This window comes from Alligator mississippiensis, chromosome 1 (genome assembly GCF_030867095.1).
Source record: "Alligator mississippiensis isolate rAllMis1 chromosome 1, rAllMis1, whole genome shotgun sequence".
Classification (NCBI taxonomy): Eukaryota; Metazoa; Chordata; order Crocodylia; family Alligatoridae; genus Alligator; species Alligator mississippiensis.
This window is the reverse complement of record NC_081824.1, coordinates 292,246,195-292,272,766: the sequence shown is the minus strand read 5'-3', so window position 1 is coordinate 292,272,766 and position 26,572 is coordinate 292,246,195. Positions and strand designations below refer to the sequence as shown.

Below are 26,572 nucleotides of genomic sequence, written 5' to 3'. Positions count from 1 at the left end.
CGATAGATGTATATAAAATCATTTGCTAAAAGCATGGCCAGATTTTACTGAATTTTAAATCTGTCTCATGTCAACATTCAAGCAAGTATTCCCAATTTTTTTTAATTAATGTAACTCCATAGGCCAGTCCACTTTAAGATAAAAATAGTAAGAAATATTTTGTAATAAAATAGATAAGTATTACTTGTCAGTGAATTTTGTTTCTGCATAATTATCTGCATTACTTTGCCAGGAAACAAAATCAAATTTTGGTTTTCTTTAATAGGTAAGAGTACTTACACTTAAGTTGAAAAAAATGGGCTTGGGTTCATTGAGTTTAAAGGGATGATTATAAAATGGGCGCTCTTCCTCCTCTTCATCAGAAACATGAGGTTTGTTCACTATCACATCATCTGTGCTCTGTGCAATCTTTTTGCATTTCTGAAGGAAACAAAAAGCAGCTCTTAACCAGTCTGAACATTGGAACAGGGAAAGGTTCTATTTTTGTAGAAAAACAGATTTTTAACAAATTCGCCAACATAATCCAAAATAGAAGAATTATAAAGGGCAGGGCAGATGATTTAGAGCACAGGCTCCCAACCACTGGCTGCCATAGCACAAACCCCCCACACAGGTCCCCCTCTGCCAGGTGAGCAGCTTCCCCAGTCACAGCTGAGCTTCCAGGGTTAAAGTCAGGTGGTAGGGGAGCCCCAGGAGGGAGGCAGCCAGCTCTGCATGCCCTGTCTCGCTCCCGCTGCACTGCAGTAAAAAAAGAGGTTGGGAACCACTGATTTAGAGAACTCTTAAGTAAAATGCTATGCTAATAACACCTTTCTACACAGCGCACATTTATTGAAGCACGCCCATCTTAGTTTGGTGCTGATCCTGAAACTTGTTCCAAATAAATTCATATAGCCATCCAGAGCCCTACTATAATCAAACAAGCTGTCTGGAGTAAGTTGTAGAATACAGGAATTAAGCTGTAAACTCTTCAAGAGGGATTGTATCTGTAGGTACTTGCATGGTAACTATCATAGTTGGGTTGCTGTCCTTTACAGGATCTTTGGGCACCATAATTAAATCTTAAACAATCAGCAACATCAGCAACTCATTTATTTAGTTAGCCTAAAAAGAACACAGACACAAGGTAACTGGAAAAGGAACAACCCAAAGCCTATAGTCAGTTACTGGTTTTCATCCATAGTACAGATTTTGCCAAAGCAAAAGCTTCAATGAGACTGGGACTTTTCTGAAACAGTCAGCTGCTAGGAAGAAAACTGAACAAAAGACTCCTAATTTTTCATTCAACGCTAGTCTCGTTCAAAATGTAAAATAAAGGCATGGGCAAATGATCTGCAACAGGTTAACAAGTGAGAAGATGCTTGCCACAATATAGTTGACAGTAACTGTGCATCTGCCTACTCTACCTTGTGGTTAAACTGTGGCAGTTTACCCCTGAATATGAGAGAGAGAAATTTCATGACTTAACTTTCACTCATGACAGGATAAAAATGTAATCACAAAGTTACTGTGCATCAGCTGCATCACAGTAAACCTTTGACCACTTTTAACATACTGCAATTTGACCATTTTTTGTCTGGGCCCAAAATGGGAAAGCAGCTGCAACAAGTCTACATGACAGCCCAAGTTGTTTCTCTTTCAAGTAATAATTTAAAGATACCTTTGGAAAGGCGGGATTAGTCTGGCTGCTCTATGAGAGAAAAGACATTTTCCCCAAAAACTGACAGTCGCATTTAACCACAAAAAATCTTTATCAACTTATATATCTGCTTGAGCTATTTGTTTACATTTTCTCCAAGGTATCTAGAATGATATTGATTTGAAACAAATTTTAAGAATAATAAAAATGACAGGGTGAACCAAAACAATACATGATGTCTTGCTGCAGTGACAGGAATAATAACAACAATAACAATAATATGGGTATTTCTGTGTGACAATGTTTCACTAATACATTACAACAAACTTGGGAAAACTTCTATGTGAATGATTCCATAACACAAGTCACTGGTTCAGTTCCACATCAGTCAAGAGCATAAATGATTTATAATTTGATTGCTGTGCTGGAATGGCAGTCTTAGAAGAAACCAAATACTGATCAGACCTGGAAACTGCTACTATTTCTGTATCAGGTCCCTCCAAGTGAAGGCTGAAGTACATTAGGAAGATAGTACCCTGCATTTCTACTGTGTCATGGGGGGAGGGTGGGGGAAGGAATCAACACACTTGTAAAAGATGCTGAAGTGTTAATTAATTCTAAATTCACAAGTTTTAAAATTTAATTCTACAAGCAAGCTTAAGTCCCAAGGCTGTGAATTTTTAAAGTGTCAAACAGCATCACCAATAGGTTTCTTCTCCTACCCAGTTCCTCCCTCACCCCCATGCAAATGTGAAAGCTAAAGAAATCCCAGAAATCAGAAACTGGACAGCAATAATACCTACACATGCCTGTGTCGAGCCAGGCTGCCAAAGCACCCGTACCTACTACAGCAGCTGCACTGCCAGAACTTGAAGTGTATCCTGTTAGTGTCAGCTGCTGGCTAGACCATGGCAGGCAGCTGAAGGAACAGGAAAGTCCAAGTATACCTTCAACCAAGTTTCATTCAACTTGGCAGAGACACTAACTACTGGCAGTAAAGAATTTTGGGTGTAGATGTGCTCAATGATCTTCCAGCAATATTTTGTCATGTATATCATACCACATGAAGTTCTTTATAACACAAGAAACCAGGCGGAAAGTTTGTTTGTTTTTTTATGATGTGAAAACAAAAGCTTATTACACTGGAATTGATGAGTCAAATTTAATGAGCAAATTATGTCCATAAACATATGTATACAAGTTCCATCAAAATCTAGAGCAGTGCTTCTCAACCAGTGGGTCACAAAAATATTTGCAAAGGGGGAAGGCGCCTGGCCCTTCAGCGGTGGAGAGGGGTGGGGTAGTCCTTCGTGGCAGGGTGTTGCGTGCCTGGACTGGTGCCTATCAGAGATGTGGGTTTTCCGGAAAATTTTCCAATGCCCTAAACAGAGTGAGATCTGATTTAGCAGGTTTATTGGAATTATATTTAGTAAACAAAACTAAAATAAGTACCCCCATGTTAATTTTATGTCCCAATAGCCACAAATATTTGAACAGAAATATTTGATTAGGAAAAAAAATTCAAAACAGCACACTTAACGTGGTTTAAATGTTATATTCAAATAAATTCAAAGCTTTATGTGGAAAGAAATTATTTTATTGGAATACCTGTAAAAATCTAAAGACACTACACAATAGCATGTACTTCCCTTACATGCTTGTTTAAATTTAGGGGGGGAAAAATGAAGGCACTGAAAACTCTTGACACACTAATTTTAGCACACCCAAAGAACTGTGCATGACATGCCGTGGTTGCCCACTCATCTACTTCAACAGAGTTTAACTCTCTTCCACTGAAGTCATCGCAGCACCTCTAGTTTCACTGTCGCTATCTGTAGAATCACTTGCTCTACTTGTTAGTTCCATTTCGGAATCAGACTGAGACAAATCTGATTCAGAACTACTTGAACCACATTCTCTTTCACTAAAGGATGGTTTTACCAACGAGTCTATGGGCATGGGCAGCTTATCATCATCACACTGCATCTTCTTCACTAATTGTGCTTCTGACTGAGTCTCCAAAAGCAAGAGATTTTGAGAAATGGAAACAAGCTTAGCGGTGCGTTCATGTGTTAGTCTAGTCCTCTTTTTTGTCTTCCAGTTCCATTCACAAGCAGCTGCTGTTGGTGGAATGCTTAGGATCCTTAGAGCAATCCTGGACAACGGTCGGGTGTTACAGTATCCCTTCCACCATGTGAGAGGAGACATATTCTCTGCTGCCCGCCAAATGATGTCTTTGCTCCAAAGTTTTTCTTTTGCGCGGTACTCGGCAATGTCTGTCATCACGGCTATTTCATCCAGGCTGGGGATATTCTTAGCTACTTCCATAATTGTATCGAGAGCAATAGATAATTCAACTTCTGATAAATGTTGTCCTCTGTGTTGAGGATCCAAAAGGTTTGCTGCCAGATGAACAGGATGAGAGCAAAACTCAGATCTCTTAGTAAACATTTGTCTTACTACTACTACTTCTTTTTTGGATAGAGGTGAAGAAGGCAATAGCTTAATTAGGTTTTTATTCAGTTGTCTGAATATCTCTGGAATATATGAAAGGCTTAGTGTTTCTCCTTCAAGTTTCTTGATAGCCACTGAAACTGGCAGTAGCAAATTGAATGCTCCTTGAACTCGAACCCAGAACACGTCATTGTCGAGAATCTGCTTCCGAATGTTCATGGGAATAATCTGGGATACTGTGTCATCTACTGAAGCACACTGCAAACAGTTCTTTGTGCGCAGCAAACTTTGTAAACACTTTGTAGCTGAGCCCCATCTAGTTTCTCCTGGCAATAGAAGTGCACTTTCCTTCCCCTGCTTCTCTTTCTGTAATTTCTTTAAAGTCTGATTAGCAACATGATGATTGTTGAATACCTTCACAATAGATTTGCAGTTTGCCAATATTGTCTTCATTGTATTCACACTTACTATGTCCTTTGCCAGAAGATTCAACCCATGAGCAAGACAGCCAAATATTATTAAATGAGGATACTTGGACTTTAATATTTGCCATGCAGCTTTCATGTTACTCGCATTATCAGTTACAAGGGCTTGTACCTTGGAGGGACCTGCTCTTTCAATCTCTTCACTCAGTAATTTGGCTATGTATTCACTTGTATGATGAGACGATTTAGTAGCAACTGCTTTCAGGAATACTGGTTCTGGTGTTGCTAACATAATGTTCAATAAAGGGTTTCCGTGTATATCAGTCCATCCATCTGACATCAGAGTCAGTGATTCTGCTTGGTCAAACCTTTGAATATTCATTGTTTGAACTCTGTCGTACTCTCTATCTAAGAGAGAATGTGATAAGTGATAACATGATGGTAACTTATATGATGGGCAAATTAGTTTGTAATGTTCCTTCCAGTATTGATTTTCAGTTATGGAAAGAGGTGTACCACTTGCAAATATAGCTCGAGCTAATGTCTCATCTGCTTTTTCTTGATCTTCTTTTGACATTTTGTCCACAAAGCTTGATACAAAGCTTGACTGTCTTGAACAGCTACTCATGGTGGATCGCGTATCTGGTGACAGTGATCTTGAAAGTGAGGATCCTGCTGCTTCTTCCTCCAGACCTGGCAGCTCAACATTTTCATTTTCCATTTTTTGCAAATCTGCTATTTCACTTGAGCTACCAAGTTCCTGCAACAAAAGGGGGAAAAGATTTTTATTTCAGCCTATTCTAGTTTGGCCTCATCCATCACAAGGAGAAGAAGAAGCAGCAGGGAGCTTGCTTCCCCCTTCCCTGACAGAAAGAACACCACTCTGCTGCTCAACTTGCTGCTCAGTTGCCCTGGGACTGCAGAGCCAAAGGGAAGCATAATCTGGCCTCTGTCACTGGCCAGAGGACTAAGCTCACTCTGCTGGGTTGAAATAGTTAACTATTTATCTATAATGTTTTGTTTTTTTTAATTGTGTTAAGCATAAGCCATTTTGGGTGCTTAGTGCAAGCAGAAAAGCAGAATACAAATATTTTACATAAATAAATAAATAAATAAATAAATAATAGTCCAGAGTTGAATTAACAACTTTTAAAATTATAATGTTTTAAAACAGCATAGATGCTAGTCTATACTGTGTTGTTTAACATATTAATTTGTTTACTTACATAGGATTCCTGAAGTAGACTTTTCTCAGATGATGTTGTTCCACCACTTGGTTGTATTAGATTTCTGTATATGGCTTGTAACTCTTTCAGGACAGTTTCTACATGTTATTAAATGTTTCTTCATTCTTGTTGCGTTGTTAGCATACTCCTGCCCGCAATATTTACATCTACCAACTTTCTTCCTTCCTTCAGTGGCTTGAACTTCACTACAATGATGCCACACACTATTTTTTTCTGCTTAGGCATTATGATGACTACTTCAAACCAAAAGCACTAAAAAAACTAACAGATCTTATGTCAACACTTCCAATTTCCCCAACTCAAGAAAAGAAATGAGACATTGCTCTGTATGTTTGCTGAACAGAAAGTGAAACAAAAATTAATCACAGTTTTAGTTTTGCTTTCACTTGCAGTCTAAGACAAAATAAAATTTTAGATCTGGTTTTGATTTGACTTGCACAGCCAATTAGGTGAATTCATAACTTGATTTTTGGATTGGATTATTATGTGAGTGTATTTACCCTTCTGTTTACAAATCAATAAAACATACATGTACTCTCTCACACACTTCCTAGGGAGAATCACCTGAAAAACATTAATTACAACTTTGAAACTGCCAAGCTTGCCTAATATTGTATTGGTATCCATTCATCGTTACTAATGAATGTTATAAAACAATGAATTTTTAGAAATCGAAAAATTTCCCATGGAAAAATAAAGCACTGGAAAATTTTCTGCAGAAAAGCCCACATCTCTGGTGCCCATACACGCAGGGGTGCAACACTCACTGCGTCAGGGTGGGACGGGGCAGCGCTCACAGCTCACACTCCGGTCTAAGCGGGATAGGGGCAGCTGGGGGCCCCCTCCAGCAGGGGGGAGCAGGGGACTGCTGGTCAGGAGTGAGGGGCCCCAGCGTGGCCTGGCGGGGTGGGTCAGGACTGTGGGTCAGGCAGTGGCAGGGCCAGAGGTGTGTGGCTCGGGACGAGCCATCTATATTGACCAATAGGTCTCAGTACAAAAAAGGTTGAGAACCACTGATCTAGAGGACATGAGTATATTTAGAAAAGGTTAAAAATTTGACCGAAGAATTGAAGTAGTATAAAACTGCTTTTAGTTTAAGAAACTGTATATAAAGCAACTGACAGCTATAGGAAGAAAAACATCAAACGTTCAAGATTTATATATGTAGAAAACAAAGACTTAACAGTTGAGGCCTAATCCTGCAGCCTTCATGCAGAAGCAGACTTCCCTGAGAAAAATGAGTATATACAATTAGGTTTGACCAAATATCTAGTTACTGAGAACACCAGCTAATGAACTGTTTTTGTATTTAACATTCTTCCTTACCTCAGTGAGCTCTTTTAGAGTGTCCCTTGCTGACTTCTGAGTATCTTTGTCTTCCTTCTTTGCTGGAGCGATAATAGGCATCAGGCTTGGTGGTAACGGGACACCAGCCTTAGCACACATGGCAGCTGCATTAGCTTTGGCTATTTCAAGTAGCTGGGCCTTGTCTATAAGAAGATTAAAATTTAATTAGTGGACTTAAAAAGACTCTAAAATATAATGTGAAGCTTTGATTACAGAGCTGATTTTTAGCATTAAAGCAGTTTTTCCATTAGACCAAACAAAAATAAAATAATATTCTGAAAAAAATATTCTGAAGGAAAAGCAGAATACTGTATTTTAAACTATTTACACACCCACACACCTCTTCCTTTCTTTATGATTTCTAGGCATAGAAATCTAGGCATCGACATCTTTCAGGGGGCCTGAAAGATGACACCCAAAGTGCCAGCTTTTTCCTGTTTATACTTTTTACATTGAAAGTTCAGATATTTATGTAGCATTGATAAAAATACATTTAAAATAAAGCAAAAATAATTTTAAATGGATTACTTTTATTTTGTAATTTAAAATAATACTAAACTTTTTTTTTTCTTTTTAAATATAAACCCACTGAAAATGAAAACAATTCAATACAGTTTGTAAGGCTTCTACTTCTAAGTTATTTAAGTATTTCTGAAAAAACAAAAATGGTGAATCCATGAGCTTCTACAAAAACATTTGAGTGATAAGACTACATTGTTTTCTGTATGTAGAAAGAATTGGGAAAAACATCCAACTTTTAAGGTCAAACTTTATAAATACGGCACAGCGCATCATGTGCTTGCCTGATCCTTTGGAGGAGTTTTTATGGCTGTACTACTGGGTACAAGAGACCAGTAAAATTATCAGAGGATGGGGACGCAGTCACTGACTCCAGAAAGTATCATCACACAACTCATTAGAATAATCCAATGAGCTCACCTGGGAGGCCTCTTGTTCCTGTTTCACCAGTTTTCCCAAAATGAGCTCCAATTAGATAAATTCCCAAATTTCAATACAATTGTATATATGTTGTTTTATTTAACAAACAAAAATTATATTCTTTCATCTATGTTTAATTAAATTCCAGGTACAATTGTAGTGTAGCTGGATGACACAAATCATAAGCATGAAGTTAGCAACACCTCCTTCCATCACCCATTTTGGGATGGCAAAATAAAAGGAAAAAATACAAAGAAGATTTTACCTGCCACAGCATAGCTTCACCACAGCTAAATGTTAGCATGGAGCAAGAACAGAGGCCACTTGTAACCATTGCTCTCCCTTCCCTTGATACTCAACCAAAAGCTAGTCAAATTGGCAGTGACTGTGAGAGGGTTGAAACCCTAGCTATGGAGCAGTAAGAACAGGGAAGTGACCCTTGCCAAATGGATTCCAACCCCACTCTCTTCCATACAGCTACAAACTGAGCTTAGGCCCCGGCAACCATTCCAGCATTCCCATGCCTCCATTCTGGCACAGAAATCAGTTTCCTCACTTAATGCATGGACTCTGATTTTAGACCATTAATTTTTATTAGAAAAGGTGTGTGCAGTATGCAAATAAATACAGTACATTTTCATCACTTTCTACCATATTTAATAAGTGACATTAATTCCAATAAATATATTTAGTGAGGTATAGTAATGTACCTTTCCTAGCTAACAAAACTATTTACACCAAATAGTAAGAAGTCCAGTTGAGTTGTAAATCAGTACATTGCAAAGGTTAAAAGGTTATATTAACCAACGAGAATGTACTTGCATTTTCCTTCAGAAACTAACTGAAGTGCATATGGAAAACTGCTTCAAATCAATTATTTAAATTGCCTTAAATTAATCCACCATTTTAGTGCATCTGAAGAAATACTTAAGACACTGAAAGTATGGAAGCTCCAAACTGAGAAGGGAAGAGATTCTTAGTAGTCTACTTGTTCACTTAAAACTTAGTTCTATGTTTGTCAATATGATTCAGCTTCATTGACTAACATTTGAGACATCTGGTGATTCAAAGTCCTACAAAAAAACTCTTGAAAAAGTTATAATACACAGACAGATCTCTGCATCCAGATTTTTTTTAACTTCAGTTGCATTCCTCAAAACAGCAGGGTTGGCAGAACCAATCAAAAGAGGCTTTGCCCCTCTCCATTTTTCTACTGGACTTGGAATCAAATGATACTTTTTAGTCCTTTATAAACACTTACTCACTGCAACTGAAAATCTTATTAAAAATAAGTCAATTCGAGTAATTGCCTTTTACTTAGGAAAAATGCCAGATGAATGCTTGGGGGTTAATTTAAGACCAGTTTAAATTTACTACTGCAAACAGAAATAGAAATAAAGTTTTTAATGGGATAATACCATGGGGCTATGAAGCTGATGGAAAGTAAGAACATTACTTACCTAAGTCTGTAAGACGTTTAGGTGACCTTTCAGAGGACCTGGACCTTCGGCGATCAGGTGATCTGCTGTAACCCCTTCTTCTCCCAGATGATCTTGATCTCCTTGCTCGAATCGGTGACCTACTAGCGCTCCGTCTTCTTCCCCTTGATCTAGACCGTTTTGAACGAAGAGGCGATCGACTCCTAGACCGTAACCTGAGCGAGACTCGGAGATCTCTTGAATTTGACCTCCTCTTCCTCCTATCTGCAGACCTTGATCTGTTTCTCTGAGATCTTTTCCGCCTCTCTCTAGATAAAGACTGCCTCTTCCTTGACGCTGATCTTGATTGAGACTTTTTTCTGTGCCTTGAACGGGATAATGAACGAGTCCGAGACCGATGGTTAGATTTAGATCTTGATAGCCTTTTACGGGTTGCCGATTTGGACCGATTCCGTCTAGAACGCGATTCAGTATCATGTTTATGAGATCTGCGCTCAGAAGACCTTGAGCGTTTACTTCTAGACCTCTGTGAAGACTCTTTGCTCTCTGTTTTTTCAGCAGATTTAGATCTAGATTTGTGGTGATCAGAAGATCTGGAGCGTTTACGTCTATATCTCCGTGAAGACATCTTGCGCTCTGCTTTTTGCACAGATTTGGACCTAGACTTGTGGCGACCGGGAGACTTGGAACCCCTACTTTCAGATCTCACTAAAGGCCCCTCTACTTCTTCTACAGACTTGGACCTGTGTCTGTCACATTCAGAGGGTTCTGAGATTCTACTTGCATACCACAGTGATAGTTCATCTCCCTTTTTTTCCATAAATTCAGACCTTGGCTCAAAGCCTTCACCAGATTCAAAGGGTCGACTTTCAGGACTCAGTAATGGTGCCTGTCCTTCAATTTCTTCCATGGACTCAGACGGCAGATCAAGGTCTTCACTAGAAACAAGGGGCCTACTTTCAGAGCTTGATGACAGCACCTGTTCCTCATTTATTTTCACAGCCTCAGACCACAGTTCAAGTTCTTCATCAGACTCCAGGGGCTTGCTTTCAGAGGTCAGAGACAACTCTGGTCCTTCAATTTCTTCCACAGACTGGGACCTCAGTTCAAAGCTGTCACCACATTCAAGTGGTCTGCTTTCAGGGCATGGGGATGGTGCCTTTCCTTCAATTTCTTCCATGGGCCCAGACGGCAGTTCAAGGGATCTGTGTTCAGGGCACAACAATGGCATCTGTTCCTCAGTTTCTCCCGTGGGCTCAGATGGCAGTTCAAGGCCTTCCCCAGATTCAAAGGGTCTGCTTTCAAGGCTCAGTGATGGAACATGTTCTGCAATTTCTTCCACAGACTCAGATGGCAGTTCAAGGCCTTTGCCAGATTCAAGAGGTCCACTTTCAGGGCTTGGTGACAATACCTGTCTTTCAGTTTCTTCCACAGGCTCAGACCTCAGCTCAAGACCCTCATCAGATTCAAGAGCTCTGTTTTCAGGGCTCAGTGATAGTGTCTTTCCTTCAGTTTCTTCCATGGATTTGGATGCCAGTCCAAGGCCTTCACCAGACTCAAAGGTTGTGCTTTCAAGACTTGGTGACAGCGCCTGTTCCTCAATTTCTTCCACGGACTCAAACCTTGGTTCAAGGCCTTCCCCAGATTCAAGGGATCTGCTTTCAGGGCTCAGTGACAGAACCTGTCCCTCAATCTCTTCCATAGACTCAGGTGGCACTTCAAGAGCTTTGCTAGAATCGACAAATTTGCTTTCAGGACTCAGTGACAGGGCCTGTTCCTCAATTTCTTCCAAGGACTCAGATCTTGGTTCAAGGCCTTCACCAGATTCAAGGGATCTACTTTCAGTACTCAGTGACAATGCCCGTTCTGCAATTTCTTCCACAGACTCAGAAGGCAACTCAAGGCCTCCACTAGGTTCAAGGGGTCTGGTTTCAGGACTCAGTGACAGCCCCTGTTCCTCAGTTTCTTCCACAGACTCAGACCTTAGTTCAAGACCTTCACCAGATTCAAGGGATCTACTTTCAGGGCTCAATGACAATGCCTGTCCCACAATTTCTTCCACAGACTCAGACAGCAATTCAAGCCCTTCAACAGATTCAAAGGGTCTACTTTCAGGAGTTTGTGACAGTGCCTGTTCCTCAGTTTCTTCCACAGACACAGACCTTGGTTCAAGACCTTCACCAGATTCAAGGGATCTGCTTTCAGGACTTGGTGACAGCGCCTGTCCTTCAATTTCTTCCACTGACTCAGACCTTGGTTCAAGACCTTCGCCAGATTCAAGGGATCTGCTTTCAGGACTCAGTGACAGTACCTGTCCCTCAATTTCTTCCACTGACTTGGACAGCAGCTGAAACCCATCACCAGATTCAAGGGGTCTGCTTTCAGGACCCGGTGACAGTGCCTGCTCCTCAATTTCTTCCAAGGACTCACACCTTTGTTCAAGACCATCACCAGATTCAAGGGATCTGCTTTCAGGGCTCAGTGACAGAATCTGTCCCTCAATTTCATCCATGGACTCAGATGGCAAGTCAAGGCTTGTGCCAGATTCAAGGGCCCTCCTTTCAGGGCTCAGTGATGGCACCCGTGCCTCAATTTCTTCCATGGGCTCGGACGGCAGCTCAAGGCCTTTCCCAGATTCAAGGGGTCTTCTTTCAAGGCTCAGTGATGGCGCCCGTTCCTCAATTTCTTCCATGGACTCAGATGGCAGAACAAGGCCTTCACTAGATTCAAGGGGTCTGCTTTCAGGGCTCAGTGATGGCACCTGTCCCTCAATTTCTTCCATGGACTCAGACAGCAGTTCAAAGCCTTTACCAGATGCAAGGGGTTGACTTTCAGGGCTCAGGGACGGGACATGTTCCTCAGTTTCTTCTATAGACTCAGATGGCAGCTCAAGGCCTTCACCAGATTCAAGGAGTCTCCTTTCAGGGCTCCAATGTGGCGTCTGTTCCTCAGTTTCTTCCACAGATTGGGACAACAGCTCAAAACTTTCACAAGAATCAAGGTGCCTGCTTTCAGGGCTTGTTGATGGTCCCTTCTCCTCAATTTCTTCCACTGATTCACACTGTAGTTCAAGGTCTTTGCCAGATTCAAGGGGTCTCCTTTCAGGGCTCCAATGTGGCATCTGTCCCTCAGTATCAATGGACTTGGACCTTGGTTCAAGGCCTTTACCAGATTCCAGGGGTCTCCTTTCAGAGCTCAGTGACCACCCTAGTTCCCCACTTTGCTCTAAAAGCCTACATCCAATGGGTTTCCTTCCAGAGCTCCATGTCAGTGGCTGTTCCTCAATTTCTTCCATGGACTTGGACTTTGATTCAAGACCTTCACCAGATTCAAGAGGTCTGCTTTCAAAGCACAATGATGGCACCTGTTCCTCAATTTTCTTCACAAACACAGGTCTCAGTTCAATGCCTTCACCAGATTCCAGTGGTCTGCTTTCAGAGGTCAGAGGCAACTCCAGTTCCGTAGTTTTTCCCACAAACTCAGACGTGGGTTCCAGGCCTTCATGAGATTTCCAGATTCTGCTTTCAGGACTCCGAGACAGCATCTGCCTCTCCATTTTTTCCACAGACTCTGACAGGGGTTCACGGCCCTCAACAGATTCCCAGGGTCTGATTTCAGAGCTCAATGACAGCGCCTGTTCCTCTATTTTTTCCACAAATTCAGACATGGGTTCCAGGCCTTCACTGGTTTCCTTGGGTCTATTTTCAAGACTCAGTGACAGCACCTGCTCTTTGATTTTTTCCACAGACTCGGACCTTGTTTCAGGGTCTTCACCAGATTCAAGAGATCTGTTCAAAGAAGCAAGTTCCTGTCCCTCTATTTTTTCAAAAGACATGGATCTTAGTTTAAAGCTTTCACTAGAGTCAAGGATTCCAGTCTCAAGGCTCAGGGTAGATGCCTGTACTTCTACTTTTCCTACAGACTCAGACCTCAGTTCAAGACTTTCACCAGAGTTGAGTCTGCTCTCAGACCTCAGCAAGGGCTTCTCTGCTTCCTGGATTTCCACAGACTTGGATCTCAGCTCAAGGCCTTCAACAGATTCAAGGGCTGTACTCCTAGGGCTCAACCATTGCTCTTGTCCCTCTAATTTTTCCATAGACTCGGATCTGGGTTCAAGGTTTTGATCAGATCCAAGTGGTCCACTTTCAGAGCTCAGTGAAGGCTCCAGTACCAATTTGCTTTCCAAAGACTGAGACCTCAGACTGTGGCCTTCACCAGATTTCTTCATCAGAGGTCCGCTCTTAGAGCTCAACAAATCCTCCTGTGCCTCTATGCTCTCCGTAGCTTCAGATGTAAGGTCGAGACCTTCACTAAAATCAAAGGCTTTCCTCTCCGAGCTCAGCAAAGGCTCCCATACCTTTATGATTTGCACAGAGTCAGACTTCAGCTCAAGGTCTTTACCAGATTCAAGGGATCTACACTCAGAGGTCAGAGCAGACTGTTGATCTGCCATTTTTCCCACAGACTGAGAACTAGGTTCAAAGCCTTCACCAGATTCAGGGATTCTGCTCTCTGGGGAAAGCTCCTGTTCCCTTTTTTCCACAAATTCAGACATCAGTTTTGGGCCTTCAGCAGATTCAGGAGATCTGTTTTCAAAGCTCAGCAAAAGCTCCCGTTCCTCTATTTTATCCACAGACTTGGAGTTCAGTTCAACGTCTTCACAGGATTCAAGGGGTCCACTTTCCAAGCTCAGCAAAGCTTCCTGCTTCTTTGTTATTTGAATAGATTTGGATTCGGGTTCATCAGGCACCAGAGACTCAGAGTATATGATTTCAGACCTTAGGAAAGTCTCCTGTACCTTTGTTTTCTGAACATCACAAGGCACAATCCAAACCTGGTGAGAAGACTTTTCAGACCCCACTAAAGGCTCCCAACTCTCACTTTTATCACCAGATTTAGATCTAGCTCTCTCAGGTTCAGGAGATTCAGAGAGTTTACTTTCAGGTTTCAGCAAAGGTTCTTGGCTTTCCATTTTTTCAAGTATTTGGGGTACACGTCTGTCACATTCAGGAAGCTCAGAACATACACTATCAGACCTCAGGGAAGACTCCTCACTTGCTATTTTTTCAACAGCACTAGGTCTTGACTTGTGGTGCTCAGGAGGTTCAGAACACCTATTTTCAGAGCTTAGTGAAAGCTCCTGTTTGTCTATTTCTTCAACAGATTTAGATATAGGTCTTTCACATTCAGATGACTTGGGGTGCATACTTTCAGACCCCACTGAAGGTATCTGGCTCTCTAACTTTGTGACAGATTCAGATCTAGGTCCATTGTGTTCAGAAAACTCAGAGTACATACTTTCAGAGGTCAAAGGTTGCTGGCCCCCTATTTTTTCAACAGATTCAGAATTAAGTCCTTCACATACAGGAAACTCTGAGTGTCTATTTTCAGTTCTCAATAAAGGCTCCTGAATTTCTTCAACAACTACAGATCTAGGTTCACCACCTGCAGAAGAGTCTAAGAGTTTAGCTTCAGGCATTACCAAAGACTCCTGGTGCTTTATTTTTTCAACAGATTTGGATCTTGACTCTTGACCTTCAGAGTGTTCAGAGCTTCTGTTTTCATACTCCACTGAAGGTCTTGGGCCCCCTGTTTCTTCAACAGATTTAGATTCTGACTCCTGGACTTCAGAAAGCTCAGAGCATCTATTTTCAGATTCCAATGAAGGTTTTGGGCCCATCACCTCTTCAGCAGATTTGGATCCCAATTCCTGGCCTTCAGAAAGCTCAGAGCATCTCTCTTCAGACGCCAATGAAGATTTTGGGCCTCCCATTTCTTCAACAGATTTGGATCCTGACTCTTGGCCTTCAAAAAGCTCAGAGCATCTATTTTTGGACTCTACTGAAGACTTCTGGCCTTCAATTTTTTCAACAGATTTAGATCTAGGTTTGTCACATTCAGAAGACTTTGAGCGTCTACTTTCAGATTTCTGTGATGACACTTTGCCCTGCCGCTTGTCAAGAGATTTGGATCTAGATTTGTAATGGGCTGAAGACCTGGATCGTCTATGTTTAGACCTCTGTGAAGGCTCCTTGCCCCCTGTTTTGTCAACAGATCTGGATCTAGATTTATAATGCTCAGAGGACTTGGAGCGTTTACGTTTAGACCGCCGTGAAGATTCCTTCCTCTCTTTTCTGCCCACAGACCTGGATCTAGACTTGTAACGATCATCTGAGGACCTGGAACGTCTGCGTCTCGACCTCTGTGAAGAGTCTCTGCAACCTCTTTTTCCATCAGATCTAGACCTAGATTTGTAACGGTCCGAAGACTTGGAACGTTTATGTTTAGATCGCCGAGAAGACTCCTTTCTATCTCTCTTCCCCAGTGACCTGGACCTAGACTTATAATGATCTGAGGACCTGGAGCGTTTACGTCTCGACCTCCGTGAAGAGTCTCTGCAACCTCTTCTTCCAACAGATCTGGATCTAGATTTAGAGTGATCTGAAGACCTAGAGCGATTGTGCCTGTATCTCCAAGGAGAATATCTGTGACCTCTTCTATCCAGAGACCGGGATCTAGACTTAGAACGATCTGAAGACCTGGAACGATTGCGTCTATATCTCCATGGAGAGTCTCTGCGACCTCTTCTATCCACAGACCAGGATCTAGACTTGGAACGATCTGAAGACCTAGAGCGATTGCGCCTATACCTCCATGGAGAGTATCTGCGACCTCTTCTATCCAGAGACCGGGATCTAGACTTGGAGCGATCTGAGGACCTGGAGCGATTGCGCCTGTATTTCCAAGGGGAATCTCTTCGACCTCGTCTTTCAACAGATCTTGATCTAGACTTGTAGCGATCTGAGGACCTGGAACGATTCCATCTGTATCTCCATGGAGAGTCTGCACGAGTTCTTCTTTCAACAGATCTTGACCTAGATTTGTAGCGCTCAGAAGATCTAGAACGTCTGCGTCTGGATCTCCGTAAAGACTCATTACGATCTCTTTTTTCCGCAGACCGGGATCGAGACCCATCATGATCAGAGGACTTGGAGTGTCTGTGTCTTGATCTCCTTGAAGACTCTTTGGGATCCCTTCTTTCAATTGAACGAGATCTGGACTTGCGATGTGATGCAGAATGATTTTTCCGAGAATCTGAGAGGTTCCTGCTCCTAGAACTTGCTCTTTTAGAGGTAACCTGCCTAGAAGTAGAGCGTGACCTTGTCTTTTTTCTCCGCTTTCGTGATCTGGAAAGAGATTTAGATCGACTCTTTTTTGCTTTTTTTGCATCTTGTTTATTTTTATCACTGCTCTTATGGGTGCTTTTCCCACGTGCTTTGTCATCTTTTGAAGTGTCATCACCTTTTGCCACAGGCGGTGCCACAGGCCCTGAGACAGCTTCTGAAGCTTTTGCTGCTGCTGGCACTGCAGGTCCAGGCCCTGGGTCTGCTTCTGAGCTTTTTGCCACACCCTGTGCTGCAGGTCCAAGTCCAGGGGCAGCTTCAGAGATTTTTGCCACTGCTGGCACCACAGGTGCAGGCCCTGGGCTAGCTTCGGAGACTTTTGTCATTGCTAGTGCCACAGGTCGAGGTACTGCAGCAGCTTCTGAGACTTTTACCACTGCCGGCACCACAGTCTGTGGGGCAGTGTCTGAGACTTTTGCCATGGCCAGTGCCACAGGTCGAGGCACAGGGGATGCCTCGGAGACTTTTGCCACTGCCAGTGTTGTAGGATGCGGAGCAGTGTCTGAGACTTTTGCCACTGCTGGTGCCACAGGAGTCGGCCCTAGGACTGCTTCTGAGACTTTAGTCACTGCCGGCATCACAGGCCCTGGCTTTGGGGCAGCTGGTGAGACTCTTGCCACTGCTGGCACTGCAAGCCATGGAGCAGCTGGCGAGACTCTTGCCACTGCCGGCATCACAAGGCCTGGCCCTGGGGCAGCTGGAGAGACTCTTGCCAATGCCAGCACCGCAGGCCCTGCCCCTGGGGAAGCCGGCGAGACTCTTGCCAATGCCGGCACCACGGGCCCCGGCCCTGGGGCAGCTGGCGAGACTCTTGCCAACGCCGGCACCACGGGCCCCGGCCCTGGGGCAGCTGGCGAGACTCTTGCCAACGCCGGCACCACGGGCCCCGGCCCTGGGGCAGCTGGCGAGACTCTTGTCAACGCCGGCACCACGGGCCCCGGCCCTGGGGCAGCTGGCGAGACTTTTGCCAACATCGGCATTGCAGGCCCCGGCCCTGGGGCAGCTGGCGAGACTCTTGCCAACGCCGGCACCGCAGGCCCCGGCCCTGGGGCAGCTGGCGAGACTCTTGCCAACGCCGGCACCGCAGGCCCCGGCCCTGGGGCAGCTGGCGAGACTCTTGCCAACGCCGGCACCGCAGGCCCCGGCCCTGGGGCAGCTGGCGAGACTCTTGCCAATGCTGACACTGCAGGCCCCGGGACTGGGGCAGCTGGCGAGACTCTTGCCAATGACGGCACCGCAGGCCCTGGAGCACCTTGCGAGACTCTTGCCACTGCCGGCACCACAGGCCCCAGTGTTGGGGCAGCTTGCGAGACTCTTGCCACTGCCGGCACCGCAGGCCCTGGGGCAGCTTGCGAGACTCTTGCCACTGCTGGCACTGCAGGCCCTTGAGCAGCTTGAGAGACTTTTGCCACTGCTGGCGCCGCAGGCCCTAGCCCTGGTGCAGCTTGCAAGACTTTTGCCACCGCCGGCGCTGCGGGCCCTAGCCCTGGTGCAGCTTGCGAGACTTTTGCCAATGCCAGCGCCACGGGCCCTGGGGTAGCTTGCGAGAGTTTTGCCATTGCTGGTGTCGCGGGCCCTAGCCCTGGCGCAGCTTGCGAGAGTTTTGCCATTGCTGGTGTCGCGGGCCCTAGCCCTGGCGCAGCTTGCGAGAGTTTTGTCATTGCTGGTGTCGCGGGCCCTAGCCCTGGCGCAGCTTGCGAGAGTTTTGCCATTGCTGGTGCTGCGGGCCCTAACCCTGGCGCAGCTTGCGAGAGTTTTGCCATTGCTGGTGCCGCGGGCCCTAGCCCTGGCGCAGCTTGCGAGAGTTTTGCCATTGCTGGTGCCGCGGGCCCTAGCCCTGGCGCAGCTTGCGAGAGTTTTGCCATTGCTGGTGCCGCGGGCCCTAGCCCTGGCACAGCTTGCGAGAGTTTTGCCATTGCTGGTGCCGCGGGCCCTAGCCCTGGCGCAGCTTGCGAGAGTTTTGCCATTGCTGGTGCCGCGGGCCCTAGCCCTGGCGCAGCTTGCGAGACTGTTGCCATTGCTGGTGCCGCGGGCCCTAGCCCTGGCGCAGCTTGCGAGACTGTTGCCATTGCTGGTGCCGCGGGCCCTAGCCCTGGCGCAGCTTGCGAGACTGTTGCCATTGCTGGTGCCGCGGGCCCTAGCCCTGGCGCAGCTTGCGAGACTTTTGCCATTGCTGGTGCCGCGGGCCCTAGCCCTGGGGCAGCTTGCGAGACTGTTGCCATTGCTGGTGCCGCGGGCCCTAGCCCTGGGGCAGCTTGCGAGACTTTTGCCACTGCCGGTGCCGCAGCTGGTGGCCTTGGTGCAGCTTGCGAGACTGTTGCCACTGCCAGCACCACAGCTGGTGGCCTTGGCGCAGCTTGCGAGACTGTTGCCACTGCCGGTACCGCAGCTGGCGGCCTTGGCGCAGCTTGCGAGACTGTTGCCACCGCCGCCACCGCAGCTGGTGGCCTTGGCGCAGCTTGCGAGACTGTTGCCACCGCCGGTGCCGCAGCTGGTGGCCTTGGCGCAGCTTGCGAGACTGTTGCCACCGCCGACGCCGCAGCAGCTGGCCTTGGCGCAGCTTGCGAGACTGTTGCCACCGCCGACGCCGCAGCAGCTGGCCTTGGCGCAGCTTGCGAGACTGTTGCCACCGCCGACGCCGCAGCAGCTGGCCTTGGCGCAGCTTGCGAGACTGTTGCCACCGCCGACGCCGCAGCAGCTGGCCTTGGCGCAGCTTGCGAGACTGTTGCCACCGCCGGCGCCACAGCAGCTAGCCTTGGCTCAGCTTGCAAGACTGTTGCTACCGCCGGCGCCGCAGCAGCTGGCCTTGGCGCAGCTTGCGAGACTGTTGCCACCGCCGGCGCCACAGCAGCTGGCCTTGGCGCAGCTTGCGAGACCGTTGCCACCGCCGGCGCCACAGCTGCTGGTCTTGGTGCAGCTTGCGAGACTGTTGCCACCACCGGCGCCACAGCTGCTGGCCTTGGCGCAGCTTGCGAGACTGTTGCCACCGCCGGCGCCGCAGGTCCAAGGCTTGGGGCAGCTTGCGAGACTTTGGCCACTGCCGGCGCCGCAGCTGCTGGCCTTGGTGCAGCTTGCGAGACTTTGGCCACTGCCGGCACCGCAGGTCCAAGACTCGAGGCAGCTTGCGAGACTTTGGCCACTGCCGGCGCCTCAGGTCCAAGACTCGGGGCAGCTTGCGAGACTTTTGCCACTGCCGGCGCCTCAGGTCCAAGACTCGGGGCAGCTTGCGAGACTTTTGCCACTGCCGGCGCCTCAGGTCCAAGACTCGGGGCAGCTTGCGAGACTTTGGCCACTGCCGGCGCCTCAGGTCCAAGACTCGGGGCAGCTTGCGAGACTTTGGCCACTGCCGGCGCCTCAGGTCCAAGACTCAGGGCAGCTTGCGAGACTTTGGCCACTGCCGGCGCCTCAGGTCCAAGACTTGGGGCAGCTTGCGAGACTTTTGCCACTGCCGGCGCCACAGATCCAAGACTTGGGGCAGCTTGCGAGACTTTTGCCACTGCCGGTGCCGCAGGTCCAAGACTTGGGGCAGCTCCTGAGACTTCTGCCATGGGTGGCACCACAGGTCCTGGCTTTGGGGCAGCTTCTGAGACTTTTGCCACAGCTGATGCTACAGGTCCTGGCTTTGGGACAGCTTCTGAGACTTTTGCCACGGCTGGTGCCACAGGTCCTGGCTTTGGGACAGCTTCTGAGACTTTTGCCATGGCTGGTGCCACAGGTCCTGGCTTTGGGGCAGCTTCTGAGACTTTTGCCACGGCTGGTGCCACAGGTCCTGCTTTTGGGGCAGCTTCTGAGACTTTTGCCACAGCTGGCACCACAGGTCCTGGCTTTGGGGCAGCTCCTGAGACTTCTCCCGTGGCTGGCGCCACAGGTCCTGGCTTTGGGGCAGCTTCTGAGACTTTTGCCACAGCTGGCCCTGCGGGCTGCGAGGCAGTGTCAGAGACTTTTTCCACAGCTGGCACCACAGTCCCTGCGACAGCTTCTGAGACTTTTGCAATTGCCAGTGTTGTAGACCGTGGGGCAGTTTCCAATACTTTTCCCATTGTTGGTGCTGCAGGCCCAAGGGCAGCTTCTGAGACTTTTGTCACTGCTGGCAATGTGGGCCCAGGTCTCAGGGCAGCTACTGAGACTTTTGGTAATACTGGCGCTGCAGTCCCAAGTCTTGGGGCAGCTTCTGAGACTTTTGGTAATACTGGCGCTGCAGTCCCAAGTCTTGGGGCAGCTTCTGAGACTTTTACTGCTGCTGGCACTGCAGGCCCAGGCCTTGAGGCAGCTCCTGAGACTTTGGCCACTGCTGGCACTGCAGGCCCAGGCCTTGAGGCAGCTCCTGAGACTTTTGCCGGTACCAGTGGCACAGGCATAGGCCTTGAGGCAGCTCCCGAGAATCTTGCCATTGCTGGCGATGCAGGTCCAGGTCTCGAGGCAGCTACCGAGAACCTTGCCATTGTCGGTGCCATGGGCCCAGGCCTTGAGGCAGCTACTGAGAATCTGGGCATTGCTGGTGACATGGGACCAGGCCTTGAGGCAGCTACTGAGAATCTGGGCACTGCTGTCATCATGGGGCCCGGTCTTGAGGGAGCTACTGAGAATCTTGGCATTGCTGGCGACATGGGACCTGGCCTTGAGGGAGCTACCGAGAATCTTGGCATTGCTGGCGACATGGGGCCTGGCCTTGAGGGAGCTACCGAGAATCTTGGCATTGCTGGCGACATGGGGCCTGGCCTTGAGGCAGCTACTGAGAACCTTGGCATAGCTGGTGCCATGGGTCCAAGCCTTGGCACAGCTCCTGAGAATCTTGCCACTGCTGGCACCGCAGGTCCAGGCCTAGGGGTAGCTCCCAAGAGATTTGTCACTGCTGGCGCTGCAGAGCCAGGCTTTGGGACAGTTTGCGAAACTATTGCCACCGCTGGCGCCACAGGTCCTGGGGCAGCTTGCGAGACTTTTGTCACTGCCGGTGCTGCAAGCCCTGAGGCAGCTTGCGAGACTTTTGTCATGGCCGGCGCTGCAGGTCCTGGGGCAACTTGCAAGACTTTTGCCACCACCGGCGCCACAGGCCCTAGGGGAGCTTGAGAGACTTTTGTCACCACTGGTGCCGCAGGCCCTAGGGGAGCTTGAGAGACTTTTGCCACCGCTGGTGCCGCAGGCCCTAGGGGAGCTTGAGAGACTTTTGCCACCACTGGTGCCACAGGCCCTAGGGGAGCTTGAGAGACTTTTGCCACCGCCAGCACCGCAGGCCCTAGGAGGGCTTGAGAGACTTTTGCCACTGCCGGCGCCGTAGGCCCTGGGGCAGCTTGAGAGACTTTTGCCACCGCTGGTGCCACAGGCCCTGGGGCAGCTTGCGAGACTTTTGCCACCGCCAGCGCCGCAGGCCCTGGGAGAGCTTGCGAGACTTTTGCCATCGCCGGCACCGCAGGCCCTGCGGGAGCTTGCGAGACTTTTGCCACTGCCGGCGCTGTGGGCCCTGGGGCAGCTTGTGAGACTTTTGCCATCGCCGGCACCACAGGCCCTGGGGCAGCTTGCGAGACTTTTGCCATTGCTGGCATTGAGGGCCCAGGCCCTAGGGCAGCTTGCGAGACTTTTGCCACTGCTGGTGCCACAGGTCCTGGGATAGCTTGTGAGACTTTTGTCACTGCCAGCGCTGCAGGCCCAGGTCTTGGGACAGGCTCTGAAACTTTTGCCACTGCTGGCATCACAGGTCCAGGCTTTGAGGCCACTGCTGGCATCACAGGTCCAGACCTTGGGGCAGCTTCCAAGACTCTTGTCTCTGTCAGTGCCGCAGGTCCAGGCCTTGAGGCAGCTTCTGAGATTTTTGCTACTGCCGGCACCACTTGTTCAGGCCCTGAGGCAGTTTCTGAGACTCTTGCACCTGCTAGCACTAGAGGTCCTGGCCGTGAAGCAGTTTCTGAGAGTTTTGCCACTGCCAGCAACACAGGTCCAGGTCCCAGAGCTGCATCTAAGACTTTTACCACAGGTGGTACCTTGGGTCTCTGGCCTGCTTCCAAAGTTGTCACATGAGCTGTACGCAAAGAATCTGTAGTTGCTTCTAAATTTTTTGCCTCTGCAACGGTTACTGTTTCCAAACTTTTCACTTCCACCATTAACTTAGATTCTTGATCTGGGCCTGGAATTTTCTCATCTGCAGTATGACTTGGTAAAGTTTTGAAATCCTCTACACCTATCACTGCTCCCAAATCTTTCATGTAAGGCAATGCCATCATCTGTGTTACGCCTGCAGATTTTGGAACTTCTTCCAAACATTTCACTTCTGCATTGCCCAACATTTCTGGAGCCACTTCCAAATCTTTCATTTCCATTTCCACCAAAGCCTCTGCTTTTAAAGCCATTTCAAAATCTTTCTTTTGCTCAGAATTAAGCATTGAAATAGTTTCTGAATTGTTTAATGTTGCTCCGATAGAAGATTCTGAAGTCGTTTCTAACACCTCCACCTCCATCATGGTTTCAGATACTAGAACAGTTTCTGAATCTCTTATTTCTACAGGTTTTATTTTTTCAGTCACATATCCTGAAGTAGCTTCCAAATTTTTCACTTCTCCTACCTCCAATTCTGTTGATTCTGCAACTTTTACCACTGCTGTGTGCAGAAGTTCTGGAACTGCTTCTGAATCTCTTATATTTTGTGTGTGCACAGATTCGAGAATAGGTTTTAAACATTTTGCCTCTGTGATGATGTTAGGTTCTGCAGCAGTAACCACAGTCATACTGTCACAGACTCTACCCAATTCTAAATTTTGCACATCCGCCAAGGGCAGAGATTCTGAACTTGCTTCCAAAGTTTTTACCATTGTTATGGGTAGCAATTTTGGAACTTTCATCCTTGTGATGGTCTCAGATTCAAGAACTGCTTCAGAGCCTTTTACAGTTTCCAACTCTTTCACCTCTGGCATAGTCTCGAATTCTGTTCTAAGTTCCAAGTATCTCATATCTGTTATGGCAGCCACAGACTTTGGAGCAGTTTCAAAATTTTTGTCCTCTACCACAGCCTCAGTCTGTGGAGTTATTTCCAACTCTTTTGCTTCTGTCATGACGTTGGATAGTAGAGATGTCAAGTTTTTTCCTTCTGCCATGGCCTGAACTTCCATAGCTGTTTCTGAAGCTTTCAACTCTGCCACCGCCTGAAATTGCAGAGATGGTTCTGAAGATGTGGCTTCTGCTATGGCCACTTGTTCTACAACTGATTCAAAGTCTTTCAACTCAGACATTACCTCAAATCTGGATGCTTCCAAAAGCTTCACTTCTGCTGATGCCTTTGATTCCATAACAGTTTGCAAGCTTTTCACCTTTGATGTCTCAGAGATTAAAGTTCTTTTGTTTGACTTCTCCCTATCTTTAGACTCTGCTGTGACCTCAGATTTTACAGTTTCTTTTGAATCCTTCACCTCTGCTAGAGCCACAAACTCTGCAACTGCTCCCAAAGTCTTCATCTTTGCTACAGCTCCAGACCCAAGAGCTAATTCTGAAGCTTTCGTGTGTTCTGTTTGCAGGGACAACTGAGGTAACTCTGAACTTTCTGAGCCTTCTGCACCTTGCAGCTGCAGAGTTGTTTCTGGAAACTTAGTCACTGCCACAGGTTCTAAAGCCACTTTTGAATCAGCTGCCACAACTACAGGTTCTAGTGCTCCTTCCAAAACTTTCATCACACCTGCAGAGCCTAGTTTTCCTTCCAAATCTCTGACACCCTTTGTTTGCAGAGATAGAGAAGTTGCTTCCAAACTTTTCACCTCTGCCATGGTCACAGTTCCTGCAGCTGCCTCTAAGTTTCTTATATCATCCATTTGCAGACATACTGGAATTGTTTCAACTCTTTTCTCTCTTGCCATTGGATGCAAGGTTGTTTCTAGAACTTTCACACCTTTCATTTCATGTGACAAAGGAGCTGCTTCCAATACTTTAGCCTCCACTGTAGCCATATGCTCATGGATTAACAGTGGGTCTTTTGCTTCTGGCCTGGCTGAGGATTCTAGGATCACTACTGAAGCACTCTCTCCTTTCATTTTCAGAGATTTTTCTGGGCCTTTCACCTTTTCTATAGGCACAGTTTCTAGGGTTGCTTCAGAAACTATAGCTGGAGATTCTGACGTAGTTTCAATATTTTTTGTCCCTCTCATAAGCTCTGGAGCTGCAGCTGAATCTCTGAGTTCTTCAATTTGTAGAGATTCTTGAGTTGATTGTGCACCTTCTACTTTCATCACAGACACAGGTTCCTGGACTGCTTTTAAAACATCTGCTATAGCCATAGATTTCAAGACTAAATCTTTCCTATGACCCACATGCTCAGATGCCATAGATACTTCTGAGCCTTTCACCTCTGTTACAGCCGTTGCTGCCAGGGCTGCTTCCGGAGCCTTCAAGACAGCAACAGGTTCCAGAACTTTACCTGAATTTTTCATGTCCCCTATGTGCGCAGACTCTTTAGCTGCCCCAATCACTGATTCCAAGAATGTTTCTGTGCCTGCCACAATTACAGGCTCCAAGGCTGCTTCTGAATCTTTCATACTTCCCATGAGTGCAGAACCTGTAGTCACTTCTGAATGTTTTACCTCTGCCACATGCATAGGTCCTTGGCTTGTTTCCAAAACTTCCATCTCAGCCACAGATTTTGGCAGAGATACCAAATCACTTCCCAGAGACTGAGATCTTAGAGATGTTTCCATAATTTGTGTCCCCACCACAGTCACAGATTTTAGAGTCGTTTCAAGGTATTTCATTTGTGCTGTGGCCTCCGATTCTGCGGTTGTTTCTGAATCTTTTGTTTCCCCAGTGCTCACAGATCTCAGAATAGTTTTTGAATCTTCTAGTGCTTTTATTCTCCCAGAAGTTGAAGCAGCTTCCAAATCTTTTTCAATTTCAGACTTACTAGCAACTCTAGTTCTACTGGTAAATGAAGTACCACTTTCAGCATCAACAGTCAAAGGTACATCATTTTCACTCATGTTAACAGCTTTATGAGACATACTTTCATGAGGCTCACTCAGCTGCTTTACTTTAGCTGGCTCTTCTTTAGTGCAATCTTTAATTGTAGTTATACTAGCATTTTCTTCATGGTGATCAAGTTTGCCAGTTTGTAAATTGAATGCACTGCATGTATCACTGATGGTCAAGTTTGTTTTTTCACTCTGAAGGTTTTCCAGAGATTGAGAATCTGATAGCAAATGAGAAACAAGTCCTATACCCGAATGTCTTCCATGTTCTTCACTTATTTTTGAGCTCATTTCTTCTGACTGCATGTGGCAGGCATGATCTGAAACTGCATGGTCTCCATGTTCTGTAATCATTTTTTCTGGTTTCAAGTGAGAAGCAGGTTGTAAGTCCGCATGTCCTCCATGCTGTGCACTCAATTTTGATTCCTTTGGCTGCTTCTTATGTTTTTTTTCTTTCTTCCTTTTCTTCTTCTTCTTCTTCTTCTTTTTGCTTTTGTGTTTCTTGTTTTTCTTTGACTTTTTTCTTGGAATTTCATCTTCTACTTCATCGGTAGGACCTCTTTTTGAAGACTGAGACGTACTCTTTGCTGTGTCTGCGTCTACATCTACATCTAAAAAGAAAGAACATTTTCTTTAAAACTAGTTATATTATAAATATTTTGTTTCATCTTTTAACAAATATTTGGGGAGAGGAAAATTAGACCTACAGTTTAAAAATCAATGTTATGCAACATAAGTGACTTTTTCACTAGCAAGCACATGAAAGATGCTTAGGTAAGAAAGATAATTTATTATCTTAAAAGATAAATTTAAGTATTTAAACTGCTTCTTGTCAATTTTTACTAGGCTTTTTACACTTAAAACAACAAACTAGACTGATTCACATTATGCAACAAAAAACCCACTTTCCTTTGATCAATAAATAAAACATTTACAGGAAATATACGATTACTTTTGAAAGA

The 26,572-nt window shown here is 46.3% G+C and overlaps 1 protein-coding gene across 9 annotated transcripts in view; it reads right to left on the bottom strand.

Annotated features, from left to right (window-relative positions):
- The window catches only part of SON (SON DNA and RNA binding protein), a 64,203-nt gene that overhangs the window by 26,614 nt on the left and 11,017 nt on the right, over nt 1–26,572 (bottom strand). For 4 of the 9 annotated variants that reach the window (XM_059720693.1, XM_059720694.1, XM_059720695.1 and 1 more), the window contains exons 3-5: nt 9,512–26,221; nt 7,092–7,255; nt 3,215–5,278 (exon numbers count right to left, since the gene is read on the bottom strand). In XM_059720693.1, the coding sequence (XP_059576676.1) occupies nt 3,419–5,278; nt 7,092–7,255; nt 9,512–26,221 (18,734 nt within the window). In that variant the 3' untranslated portion in view covers nt 3,215–3,418. The other 5 variants (XM_019476068.2, XM_019476067.2, XM_019476070.2 and 2 more) reach the window with 4 other exon arrangements.